Source organism: Simochromis diagramma, unplaced genomic scaffold (assembly GCF_900408965.1).
Source record: "Simochromis diagramma unplaced genomic scaffold, fSimDia1.1 OVJJ01000304.1, whole genome shotgun sequence".
NCBI classification, from domain to species: Eukaryota; Metazoa; Chordata; class Actinopteri; order Cichliformes; family Cichlidae; genus Simochromis; species Simochromis diagramma.
The window spans coordinates 3673299-3685585 of NW_024387030.1; the positions used below are offsets into that span (position 1 = coordinate 3673299).

The 12287-nt window shown below is 41.0% G+C and overlaps 3 protein-coding genes across 4 annotated transcripts; 1 reads left to right on the top strand and 2 right to left on the bottom strand.

Moving 5' to 3' along the window:
• Positions 1-558: 558 nt before the first annotated feature.
• Positions 559-4219, bottom strand: oip5 (opa interacting protein 5). The gene is made up of 5 exons (XM_040041271.1): positions 3893-4219; positions 2462-2528; positions 2204-2326; positions 1822-1903; positions 559-1620 (listed from the first exon to the last, which is right to left on the bottom strand). Exons 1-5 carry the CDS (start codon positions 4065-4067, stop codon positions 1528-1530), a joined length of 540 nt encoding a protein of 179 aa, XP_039897205.1. The 5' UTR covers positions 4068-4219; the 3' UTR covers positions 559-1527.
• Positions 4220-4375: 156 nt separating this feature from the next.
• On the top strand, positions 4376-8594 carry nusap1 (nucleolar and spindle associated protein 1). Its single transcript, XM_040041267.1, has 12 exons — positions 4376-4575; positions 4733-4798; positions 4883-5074; positions 5213-5396; positions 5489-5584; positions 5862-5974; positions 6064-6114; positions 6208-6374; positions 7759-7922; positions 8025-8141; positions 8230-8332; positions 8415-8594. The coding sequence occupies exons 1-12, from the start codon at positions 4501-4503 to the stop codon at positions 8500-8502; spliced, it is 1416 nt and encodes a 471-aa protein (XP_039897201.1). The 5' UTR covers positions 4376-4500; the 3' UTR covers positions 8503-8594.
• On the bottom strand, positions 8323-12277 carry ndufaf1 (NADH:ubiquinone oxidoreductase complex assembly factor 1). 2 transcript variants are annotated; one of them, XM_040041269.1, is made up of 5 exons: positions 11814-12277; positions 9813-10349; positions 9445-9630; positions 9251-9325; positions 8323-9139 (listed from the first exon to the last, which is right to left on the bottom strand). In XM_040041269.1, the coding sequence occupies exons 2-5, from the start codon at positions 10323-10325 to the stop codon at positions 8999-9001; spliced, it is 915 nt and encodes a 304-aa protein (XP_039897203.1). In that variant the 5' UTR covers positions 10326-10349; positions 11814-12277; the 3' UTR covers positions 8323-8998. The 2 variants fall into 2 exon arrangements, with proteins under 2 accessions (XP_039897203.1, XP_039897202.1); XM_040041268.1 differs by having other exon boundaries at positions 9813-10352; positions 11814-12274.
• Positions 12278-12287: the final 10 nt, after the last annotated feature.

The window sequence follows — 12287 nt, forward strand, 5'->3', positions numbered from 1 at the left end:
CTATGCAGAAAAACATGTCTTAAAACACAATATGTCTAGCCTTGAAGCAGATAGAGATGATCGCAGCAGGTGCCACTCCTCTCAGTAAGAGGGGATTGTCTTATTGTCATTATGCAAGCATAAGAAAATTAAGGCAAAGCTAAGAATGGGAAACTCAGGCTACAAAAACTGAACAACAGAAAGTTACGAGAACAAGAGGATGGTAGGGTCAGAATTTGGCATAAACAATATGCAAGTATGGATCGATCTCACTTTCATAATCAAAGGTTCAGACTGGTAGTGGTGGCCTGCACAGTTACCAGATCTCAATCCAATCCAATAATCCCTTTAGAATGTGGTGAAACAGGTCATCCACAACATGGATGTGCAGTAACTGTGTGATGCTATCATCTCTAAATGGACCGATATCCCTGAGAAATGTTTCAAACATCTTGTTGAATCTGTGCCATGAAGAATTAGAGTAGATCAGAAGGCAAAAACAGTACTGGCAAGATGTACTTAATAAAGTGGCCACTGAGTGTATGCTGTCCATTACAAACAAACTCCAGTAAATCAAGATTACTTTGACATTTTAATTGAACTGAACTGAGCGTGACTGAACATTAACCATATATCTCAAACGTTGGCAAGAAGTCATTATCAGCAGCAAAGAAGGGATCTGAGAAGCTGTGTCAACAACTGTTGCTATCATCTGTAACAATTGTTAATATCTGCATTCTGCCATTTTAGACAAATACCTTGTGAGGGTACCAGCAACAACGTTTTGAACCAAAGTAACAATACAGGTGGAATGACATTTATATTTCACAACAATGCCCTGATTTAACCTACAACAATTAAGAAAATGAATAATAAAAAGTAATTTCACTTAGTAGCTGTCAACATAGACTGTATATAAAAGATGGATGTTGGCACAGTGAGGTCCAGTTATGAAGCATTCTGGTCAGCAAGCAACACATCAGAAGGGAGGGGTGAATCTGACTGATTAATCAAGGACACTTCATGGTCACACAGTAGCAACTAGCCTATCATAAAGCATACCATTTTGTTTTGTATCCTTATAGCCTAAGTGGGGCCATAATTTACAAAATAAAACAATCATGCTGTATTCAGTAAGACATAAAAATAGTGACGAAGGCCATAAACTCAACAGGAAAGTGGCAGATCAAAGAAGCGGGAGGGTTTTTCCATCTTTACCTTAAGAATTGATTTTTTAATGAGGAGGCGCCCTCTGCTGGTCCTTCTAAAGAATGCAGGTCTGTGTCAGGTTTAAGTATTCACACTCTTGAATGCTGGAGCTGCATCCATTGTTTACATACAATCTGACATATTAGTGTTCACTGATCTTCCCTTTATTTTCCAATGGAACAAACACATTTCAGCTCTAATCCATTATTAGTGATATAATTTTCTTTACAAGCATATGGAGGCGCATAAATGCCACCATCACCAAAACATCTACAGTACGCAGCAGACTGAAGAACATATTTTCCCTAATCCCAGGTCGAGCTGGGTGTCCTGTGTACACTAGTTGACCATATTACTGGTAACACTTCTGTCTACCAGTCTGTTCTTAATGCGTGACATCTGTTCCAGCTGTGCTTCAAACTGTTGTCTCACCTGCAACGGAAAGCAAGTAACACATTTATTTGCTCAGCAGAGGCAATTATAATTTATTTCATTCCTAACTGGATTGCTTTATGCACTAATCTCTTCTATTGTGAAGTGAGTGTGTGCACTGATGAACCACAATAAAACCCAATGAAAAAAGTAAAATTGGTTCTCTTGCTCCGACATGATATTATTATTTCAGTGTCCCACCTCATTCATGCTTTGTCTGAGCGGCTTCTGATCAAATGTGAGTGTGGATGCCTTCACCAGGTTGCTGCTGTTGAGGATGTAACTGCAGAGAGAATTAAGCAAGTTCTTGAAGATCGAGGGATGCAAAAAATAACTTCAATGAAATGGTTTCCATTAAAGAATGAAAAATATAATTACCACACACTTATTTATAAAGTGAATAGTTAAACCTACTCATCAAGTGTACAACATATACAGGGTTTGTTTCATCTCTGACCTGAGCTCACAATATGAAGTGAACAAAGAAAGCTCATAAGCCACATGTTTATTCTACCCTCCCCAGACAAACATGTACACAAGTAGTCAATATGGTCGTGTGGTTAGTAGGAACCGGAGGGCTTACCAGTTGATGTTTGCTTTGTAGAGGAGAAAGATGGACCGAATCAGAGCCAAACGTGAGGGTGCTGAGTGAATGACTTTCCCCAGAGCACAGCGGCAGCCACGGCATTTTAAAGAGCTGTAGATGCTGGGAGTGATCAAGACATTCATTAACAACCTGTCTATACCACTACAGTCTAAGCTGTGCTCATGACAATGCTTTGTGGTACAAAACAAATTTCCTCTACAAGGTCAATAAACGCTGCAGCTTAACCCTACTCACCAATTAGTCATTTCCCCTTTATGTTCTGACTCCATCTTGTCACTAATGACTACATCGTTGGTTACTCCTAAAGAAAATTAGGTAGAAAGACAATAGGTAGAAATATTATATTGGCATAAAACTTTTGAAAACCAACAGTGGAGTTTAAGTATAGTACCCCTGAAAAAACAGACATTAAAAGAGCATTAGGGAGCAAATGTGGTTGTTTTTGTCACTCTGGCACGAACAGCACGTCCCAGTTGATCCCACAAGTGTTCAATGGTGTTGAGGACAGGACTACAGGCAGGCTATTCCATCCCCTCCACTCCCAAACAGACAGCAGAAGAAACTACACCAGAGCAAGTGCGCTGGCCCAAGTAGTACCAAAGAAGTCAACATCGCCAAAGCTTAACGATTATCAAACAGCTGCCCTCACGGCATGTGACAAAGGTACTGTAGATACTAATCTTGGCCCAGCTGAGACCACAGGCGAAATCATCTCTTGACCCTCAGCAGTTTGCACACAGAACAAATGTGGAAGCAATCACCTACATCCTGCAGGGAGCTTACTGCCATCTAGACAGTAATGGCTGCACAGTGAGGATTACCTTCTTTGATTTCGCAAGTGCATTTAACACAATTTCATCTGCTGCTACTGAGAGAGAATCTACAGGAAATGTCAGGAAACACATCCACTGACAGACAGGTCACAGCATATGAGACTGGGGAAGTACTCCGTGTGTTTGGTGATGTTCAGTTCAGGAGCTCTGCAGGGGACTCTGCAATCTCCATTGTTGTTCACCTTGCACACCTAGGACACTGAGGAGTTTAGCTCTGGGTTGTGGCACCTACAGAAATACTCTAATGAGTATGCAACGGTTTGATTTTAGAGGCAGGATGGAGAGTAGAGAGCACTAGTGGATGATTTTGTGTCATGGCCTGGGAGGATTCATCTGCTTCTGAATATGAATAAGACCAGAGGGAATGTGATCTAGTTCAGAAGGTTCCTTTTGAGGTGGTGGAGGAGTACAGGTACCTGGGTGTCCGCATCAACAATAGGCTGAACTCTGCTGGGGGAGAAGACTGAATAAAGGCTGACTCTGTAACTGGCTGTAAATTGGAAACTTTGAGGATATTGTGATGAAACTTATCCATCATTGATAATCCACCACTGTGCTGAATAGGCAGTCTCTCTAAAAGACTGATTCAGCTTTGCAGGTACAGGAAAGGCATCTATCACCAGGCATACTACCATATTGCTATTGAATAATGTATTTATCATCTCATTGATTATCTTACTCGAACATATTAGGTCATATGATGTAAACAGTCGCCATAAAAACAAGTCAAAATCCATCTACTATGAGTTTAGTTAGCACTGTAAACTGATACTGCATTTAACACAAGCCCAATGCCTCAGCGAACAAGCTTTTAGAAATGAAGTGTACTTACTTAAGCACATAAGCGAGTCCATGCTTTTCATCTCTCCACAGACGCCTGTGGAGTCCGCCAGGACGGCGTTGCACTGCTGACAGTGGAGAGTCATCTGCTGTCTGTGCACTGTTCCTGTGACCGGCAGCTTTAAGTCATCGGTGTATTTAATTAAAAAGCTGTCGTTAAATTCCATGTTTCACGGTGCCTAGCCAGCAACTTGCCCTCCTCGCGAATTTGAACAACAGAGGAAAGCACGCCCTCAGCGTAACCACGCCCCTACAAAGAAATGTGCAAGATACCAAATAACACTTTTCTACAAGTTTAACAAAAAAAATTGTGGCTGATTAAATTTTAATATTTTAAATGTATAAAATGTCTAATAAAAAATAAGATTTTAGAAAGAAAAAATAAGCATGGGGGATAAAAACAAAATCCCGAAAATGCACGGTTGTTCTGATTGGCTGAGAGGCATATCCGGTTAGAGTGAAGAGCCAATCAAATGTGTCGCGCTTCTGTGTTTTGAATCGGAGGCTAGTTTTAACCGACGCCGTTTGTGGTGAGGAGAAACACTGACGTGTGCGCGGATTTTTTTTTCTTAAAAAAGCGAAATAAACTGTCATACCGGCATGGATTTGGACTCTATGAAATATGCAGAATTGCGAAGTCTCGCTAAGGAGCTGGGACTCAAGGCGAACATGAAGGTAAGGAAGCGGTACTTTTAAAAATTAGCTTCTAGCGGGGTTATGGTAGACTTACCTTGTATTCGCTAACGGTAGCTGGCTGTTCTCTAACGTCAACGTGTGTTGGGCAGACTACACTCAAATGCATTTTTTCCCGTTTTTTTTTCGGCAACATTAGGCCGACAAACTTCTGAAGGCCATAAAGCAGCATTATCAAGAAGAAAAGAACAAAGAGGCGGAGCAGGTAACTTACTGCTGTTTTGTAATGTATTGGCTTTGTTGTCAGCATCTCATGTGCACAGCGCTAATGCGTTTATGACTGTTCCAGGGGCAAGATATTAATGATGAAGCTCAGGAGAAATCTGAGGTTGTCCTGGATTCATCTTGCAAGGAAGAAGTTTCCAGCACTACTGGGTTTGTGAACACACGTCGAGGTAAAGGAAAGGGTAACAAGAGAAAAATCTCTGATACTGCGACACTGACTAAAAGCGATGCCAAGATGCCTCCAGTTTCTGCAAAGGTATTATACATTACACTGTATTCAACATAAATACATCTGGAGCACTCTATACCCCTGTGTATAGGGTTGCTTTGCAGCTGTTTAAGTTCTTTGCATTCTGGAGGTTTAAAACCTTTTATGCTTATTTTTCTTTTTAAGGATGACACTGAAGTTGATGCACTTACTGCACCCTGTAATGCCAGGGGTGGTAAGAAGAGAAAGGTGTCTTCTACAAACGATAAAGAAAAAAATGAGCCTCCTAAAAAGATCCAGACTGCTGACTGTGAGGAGCAGCAGCTACAGCCTGCCATTAAGGATGAAGCACCAGTGACTGCTGAAACAGGTTAGCAATAGTTGATAAAAGCTGATACACACTTATGTTTTCTTCCTTGGACTTTAAGATCATTGACTTTTGCACAAATTTTACCTTTAAAGGTCTGTGTCCAGAAAAGGCACCAAAAGGGGCTAAAGCTGGTAGAATTCCTCGTCTCCAGCAGAAGAGTAAGCCTTTGTTGAAGCCTGTTACCCCCAGTAAGTTTTGTTTGTTTCTCTTTCAATGATATGGTTCTTTTTGTGCCTGATTCAGCAAAAGCTTTTTTTGGAGTCTCTGCTATGTACAGCAGAGCCTGTCCTACTTTATTTCAGAGAAATGTGTACATTTTCCTGTTTTCTATAGATGCACAACTATTTTGCTTGAGTAAATAAAACCTTAATCGATTAAAAAGAAAAACAAAAAACTACCCCCCCCCCCAAAAAAAATGCATAAATAAATCTTTGAATATGTTATAAATTTCATTTGTTTATCCAGATTTCAAAAAACTTCATGAGGCTCATTTCAACAAGATGGAGTCCATTGATTCCTATGTTCAGCGGAAGACGAAGCAGATGGAGACGTACAGAAATTCAGTGAAGGAATTAAAGGTGCCAAATTATCTTGGCTTAGTTTTATTCAGGAAAAATTAAGTGTAACTTTTACTTGAACTTTCTTATTTTTATTTTTTTACCTGTAGAGTCTGTCAGACAAAACTAAAATGCTGCAAGTTGATGGCAAAGCTCAAGTGGTAAGCATCACCATCTACTGGTCATCCACATTTGATGTATATATCGATTACTTCTGAAGCACACTAATGACACATGTGTATATAATCCCACAGAGGGCAAATCCAACTCGTGCTTCCATGTTCAGCCCTGCCCCAGTGAACAAGACACCAGGTGGAGAAAACCGCAGGCACACTGTGCTTTCAGCCACCAAAAAACCTCTTGCAAAGGAGGTCACCTCCTTCAGGCCGTCTGTTCTTTCTACTCGCAGGATCAATGTTCGGTGAGTCTTATCCTCTGGCCTTTTGATACAACAAATCTAATGAATTTCTTCAGGATCTAATATGTCTTCTAGATGGACAAAAGTACTGAGCCACAGTCTTTTAATCTTCTCATTAGTAGGGATGGGTATCGTTTAGGTTTTATCCGATACCGGTGCCAAATCGGTACTTTTGAAACGGTGCCGGTGCTTAAACGGTGCTCAAACCGGTGCTTAAAGAATGGAGAACACAAAATTGGTCCAAAAACCTCTCATGTTCAGCTGGTTTTTTGTAAAAAGATAACAATGTTAGCCTTTTCTGCAGCTGTGGGGCATATATGGTATCACTCTTGGCTGGAAGCAGTGCTTAAACAATGGAAAAAACACAAACTTTGTCCAAAAACCTCTCATGTTCAGCTGTTTCCCTCTTTTTCTTTGGTCATTTTAGCCTTTTTGGCCAGGGTGAAGGGAGCATCTGCCATCAAACAAGAAGACAGCTGCATGTAACTATGATGATGTTTGCTAGTTCACCTTACATGCATTAATGTAATAACGTGGTTAGCCTACTCAACGTAAATTGCACCCGAACAACATTAAGCTACTCACGCAGAGAAGAACGGCTGCTGCTGCCGTCATCATCCGTCATCATTTCTACTACACTGGCAGGGCTAGGAGCCAGGACTCTCCTCTTCGTGTTTTTGGGGGATGTTGCTAACTCAGGGTCAGATAACAGGCAACCCACCCGCAGTTGATGTGCTCGGTGTGAGGTCTCGCAGCAAGCTATCAAATACGGCGCATTTCTCGGCTTTTAAAAAAAACGCTATGCGTCGCCAGGTGTTTCATCGGATTCTTGGTGTTACCTCCTTTGACAGTATCACAGTATCAGCTTAAAGCACTTGTTGCAGGCTGCTGAGTTTGCATATTTTGCTGTGAAGTACAGCCAGACTTTTGACCGCTTCGCCTTGGGCATTTTAATCTGTAGCTCTGCTCTAAAAAAACGTACGTACCTGGACCCGCCTACTATCCTCGGAAACGTAAAATGATTGGCTAGAAGTGTATCACAGCTCAGGAAAAAAAAGCACCGAAATAAAGCACCGAAATGTGCGCTGCTTTTCGGTCTGGTTACTACCGTTTATGTCAGAACCGGTGCCATCATGGCACCGGACACCGGTACCCATCCCTACTCATTAGTTATCAATCACTTTCGCACAGGTGTATAAAACTTATGACTTAGCGATGCGGTCTCTGTTTGCAAACACTTGTGAAATAATAGTTCATTCTAAAGGATAAACCTGAATTCAAGAGTGGATATTCCAAAATAAACTTTAAGTGGTATTGCAAAGTGGAAACATTCAAATTTAAGTTTTGTATTAAATGTAATGCTTTAATGAGAACTGTCTACATACAGGTTCTCAGAAGCTACTCATGACAATGAATATAAAAGGTCACTGGTGAAGACACCTGCACGCATGTCACCCTGCGTGGCTTCCAGCACCCCGCAGAAACAGACTGCCAATGGATTAAAGCCCAGCAGTGTCAAAACTGCATCGTTCTCTGCCACAAAAACTCCAGGTACTTTGGCCTTTCAACCCTTGGAATGATATATTTGAAGTATGTTTCTAAACAGTAGATGATTATGGTTTTTTTTTGTTTTGTTTTTTTCCCCTCTGAAAGGACCATTTGTTTTCACTGGCAACACAAGCACTTCAACAACGCCTGGCACAAACAAGAAACCCAGCTTTGATCTGAAGGCGAGTCTGTCACGTCCCCTCACCTACAAGCCTCATAAAGGTATAAAAATGTTCTCATTTTTCCTGTTCGTGTGAAACACCATTTGATTGGACAAGATGTAGCATGGAGTTATTTATTTTATACATAGGTAAACTGAAGCCATTTGAAGATGTCAAAGAAAACACGGCCATGAACAAGTCTGTCTCAAATCCGCACCAGGAAGCTTACAAACAGCACAAAGTCCAGTCAAGGTAGGTTTTTAATTGACGCTGAAAATTCTCCCGTTGCAGTTTGCTCATGCCACATCTCTGAATATCTTTAATCTTATTTTAGGGAGGGCAGGAGAGCAAAGCAGATACAAGATCGGAAGCAGAAGAAAGAAAGTATGCTTGGGGCAAGAAGAGGCCTTGTCATGGCATAAAAATATTGCGCCTGCTTGTGGCCGTTTGTACACCCTTTTGAAGTGTAAATATTTCATTGTCTGCAGCTTCAGTTTCAGCATTTTGTAGCCCCTATAGAAAAGTAGTAGAAGCTTACATGTACTGTCCAGCGTCTTTGAGGTTCAAATCCTGCATTTCTTTTAAATACTTTTAGCTCAAACTCTAATACTTTTTTTTTTTTTTTTTTTTTAAAGAATATTTTGATGTGATATAAGTCTGTCCTGTTTTGCTGCATGAAACTAATTAAAAATTTCATTTGCTTTATTACTTTGCTAGAATTGAGGCACTCATAAGAGTTATTGACCCAAGATCTTGTCTTTTTATATTTGTTCTCTTGTGGTATTTAATACATTTAATAATAAACGGTCTGCATAAGTCATTAATATTAATAGTTTGAAATCTATAATGACATTACAGAAATGGTGTCAATATAAGTTCAAATTTTTCCCAACAGTCTAAGAACAGTTAACGCTGCAGTCAGACTTCTGGGTTCCTCTTGTATGCTTCATAGGCAAATTCCTCTGTGTGTGCATAATCTTTGCAAACACCAATGAAATCAATTTCAAGCTGGAATGGGCCATCAGCTTTGTCTCCCAAAGTAAACCCAATGGTGTTAACCTGTAAATACAAATACGAAAAACAATGTGAAGGCCACAAGCTAAAAGGGGATTAGGGTAATGATACATCAGTTTTATCATCACTTTGTGAGGGAATTTTTCTTTGCACTACCTTGTCCAGCCAGACAGGATGCTGGTCATCTTGTACCCTCCCTCGATGTGTAAGGAAGAACTTAGAGAAAGGTATCTGCAGAAGAGCATTTAAAGTCAGGCTGATCAACGTATTTGATACTATCATGCCTCTTAAACAGACCTATATAGATTTATTAAATAATTTTACTTTTAAAAAAAAAACAAAAACTTCACCTTAACATCCTGCCAGTAGGGCCCTCCTCTGGTATATAGGAAATAACAGTATATGTCATCCTTCTGGTGAGAGAAGTAGGTTTCTGCTGAGACGTTAATCATCCATGGGCGACCATCACCACGTACACGTAATTGCAGAGTGTTAAAACTGCTCCAATCATGGTGTTTTTTTCTATCAAAGGAAGCCTAGAAGACACAAAAGACTTGGAAATTGGCATTTACATAAACTGCAATGGGGGAACCCCCTCCTCCCCTCTGCATCCATCCTATATTATGTTCTAAAAGAAAAGTAATCACTGGAGGGAGACTAATCTCTCTCTGCGCTACTGAATTCAACAAAAACATGGTATCCAGCAGTTAACACTAACCAGAGGCTGCTTTGAGCGCATAGTGCAGTATCCACTGTAGCGTGTTTCTCCATCTCGTGGGGGAGTAGAGCTCAGTGTCCCGTACAGAAAACAGGTATTATTGTTCCTTCCCAGCTTCAGGTAAGCTTCACTATGGCCTCCAATCTCACGATCAGAGGACACCGTCCACTCCCTCAGGCTCTCTGGACCTCTGAACTCCCATACAACTCTGTTCTGCTCCAGCATGTGCTCAACAATCGGTTTACCCTCAGGGCCAACCCAGCGGTCGGTAAACTCCTTTTTTAGGAGTGTGAAATGTTTCTTTATCCCCTCCAAACCTTTTGAGAAATTAAAGTTAATCTTTTGCCAGGCAAACTTGGTCTTTTTGGGCTGGCCGGGTCGTCTGTATTCACCCTGGATCACAGCTCTTTTGGGCACAGTGAGAGGAATGATGGAGGGGAGAAGCAGCTGGTGGTGGAGGATGGTGCTCAGCAGCCTCCCAGAAGGGAGGTGTGTGATCCTCGGCAGGGACATTTCAACGCTGATCTGCAGGTTTCACTGCTGAGATACAGAACACAGAGTAACAGAGTCAAAATGAATATAAACAAGAATATGTTTCTCAAAAACAAAATAATGGCCTGACACACTTTAAACAATATTTATATCGTTTTGTATAATTATCCAATAGAGGGCATTTAAAATGTCCCACTTCAAACAACTATATTTATGTAGAAAAATGAAAGGTTTCTTGTTTGAATTATGTGTTCATGGGTTTTCTTTACGTATAATCCCATTTTCAGGAAGTACAGTCTTCCACAGGAGCTGCTGATCCAGTTCTACACTGCGGTCATTGAGTCTGTCCTGTGCTCCTCCATCACAGTCTGGTATGGAGCAGCCACTAAACAGGACAGGAGCAGACTGCAGCGGACTGTACGGGCAGCAGAAAGGATCATCAGCGCCCCCCTGCCCTCCATCCAGGATCTGTACCTCTCAAGAACCAGGAAACGGGCAGGGAAAATCATCGCAGACCCCTCACACCCTGCACACAGACTTTTTGATCTGCTGCCCTCTGGCAGACGGTACAGAAGCCTGCAGACCAGGACCACCCGACACAGGAACAGTTTCTTTCCCCTCGCCATCTCCCTTCTTAACAGTTGACCTGTCACACTGCTCCCACTGCCAGACTGCAACTGCACCTTATGTACATTTTGTAGTATTCATTCCACCTCATTCATTTCTGTATTTTATGTATATAAGTTTAGATTCGTTATTTATAGTTGGTTTACATAGCTTTGTGTATGTGTATATAGACGTGTGTGTGTGTGTGTGTGTGTGTGTGTGTGTGTGTGTGTGTGTGTGTGTGTGAGCTTTACACTGCTGTGCTTGAGAGCCACCATCTACCGGAACCAAATTCCCTGTATGTGTCTGCACATATACTTGGCCAAATAAACACGATTCTGATTCTGATTTTCACACTTGCTCACATATTGGCAAGTGTGAGCAGAAGTTTTGGCAGTTTGCTGGTCTGGAGCATTCACATGTGTGTAAACACAATGCTGATGAAAAATGACATTAGCAAAGATCATAAAGAGGTTTCTGGAAGGGTTTTACAACGCGAAAAATTATTCACAACAGGGAAAACATTAAAGACAGAGAAATTCAACCCAAGACACTTACTAGAATAGGGAGGGGCATTTCTATAATCACACTCTCACTTCTTAATTCGATCACCTGACTCCAAGTTGTTTCGGGAGAGGTCATGAGGAGGTTTACTTACTTTTTTCTGTCTACACAGTTGGTGAATAAAGACTGTTACCTCTAAGTCCTTAGAATTAAAATTGATTGTGTGCTATTCGTTTAGAATGACTGTCAGATACATTTCGAACTATATTTGTCTAAACACACAAATTAATCAAAAGCTTAACCATACTGGAATGATTGAAACTGTTTACTTCGTGGAAAGAATTACATGACGTAAACTACAGTTAATAACTTAACACAGTGTAAACTGTTTACATTTACCTTGACCACGATGTAGAAGCAAATGTCTCGTAGATACATCAGGGCTTGTTTGGGTTAGGTTTCATCATACACTAAGCTATGAGGTACAAAAGAATATATAGACTGCCGGTGTACGCTGTCCTAGTAAAAATAGGTAAACCAACACGACTGGAATTCCTTCAGCAAACCTTCGACCAGAAATGTCACTGAATGAGCCACAAGGTAATCACTCAACACAGCTTCCGTGCATCAAAGATTACTGTCCTGACTCCTGTACTCATATATGGTTCCTCTCTCTGCTAACTGTATATGCTCTTATATCCAGCGGTTCCGTTTCTGCAGTATGTTCTTTAGTTGAATCTTCGTATTTAATACACAGGGACCAAGAACAGAAATTTTTGTTATATCTCACTTAAACATGTTTTCGTCAATCAAGCTGTTAATACAGGCGCGCATGCGCAGTGCCGCCTTTGTGTGATCGACTCCGGAGTTAGC

What these genes read in the sequence shown, in the direction of transcription:
- oip5 (XM_040041271.1), bottom strand. Translation starts at nt 4,067, where the DNA reads ATGGAATTTAACGACAGCTTTTTAATTAAATACACCGATGACTTAAAG. An exon ending in GGACTCGCTTATGTGCTTAA is followed by an intron (nt 2,529 to 3,892) that starts GTAAGTACACTT and finishes AATTTTCTTTAG; the next exon opens with GAGTAACCAACGATGTAGTC. An exon ending in TACAAAGCAAACATCAACTG is followed by an intron (nt 1,904 to 2,203) that starts GTAAGCCCTCCG and finishes TTCTCTCTGCAG; the next exon opens with TTACATCCTCAACAGCAGCA.
- nusap1 (XM_040041267.1), top strand. Translation starts at nt 4,501, where the DNA reads ATGGATTTGGACTCTATGAAATATGCAGAATTGCGAAGTCTCGCTAAG. An exon ending in ACCAGTGACTGCTGAAACAG is followed by an intron (nt 5,397 to 5,488) that starts GTTAGCAATAGT and finishes TTACCTTTAAAG; the next exon opens with GTCTGTGTCCAGAAAAGGCA. An exon ending in CTCTGCCACAAAAACTCCAG is followed by an intron (nt 7,923 to 8,024) that starts GTACTTTGGCCT and finishes CCCCTCTGAAAG; the next exon opens with GACCATTTGTTTTCACTGGC.
- ndufaf1 (XM_040041269.1), bottom strand. Translation starts at nt 10,325, where the DNA reads ATGTCCCTGCCGAGGATCACACACCTCCCTTCTGGGAGGCTGCTGAGC. An exon ending in CCTACTGGCAGGATGTTAAG is followed by an intron (nt 9,326 to 9,444) that starts GTGAAGTTTTTG and finishes GCTCTTCTGCAG; the next exon opens with ATACCTTTCTCTAAGTTCTT. An exon ending in ATCCTGTCTGGCTGGACAAG is followed by an intron (nt 9,140 to 9,250) that starts GTAGTGCAAAGA and finishes TTGTATTTACAG; the next exon opens with GTTAACACCATTGGGTTTAC.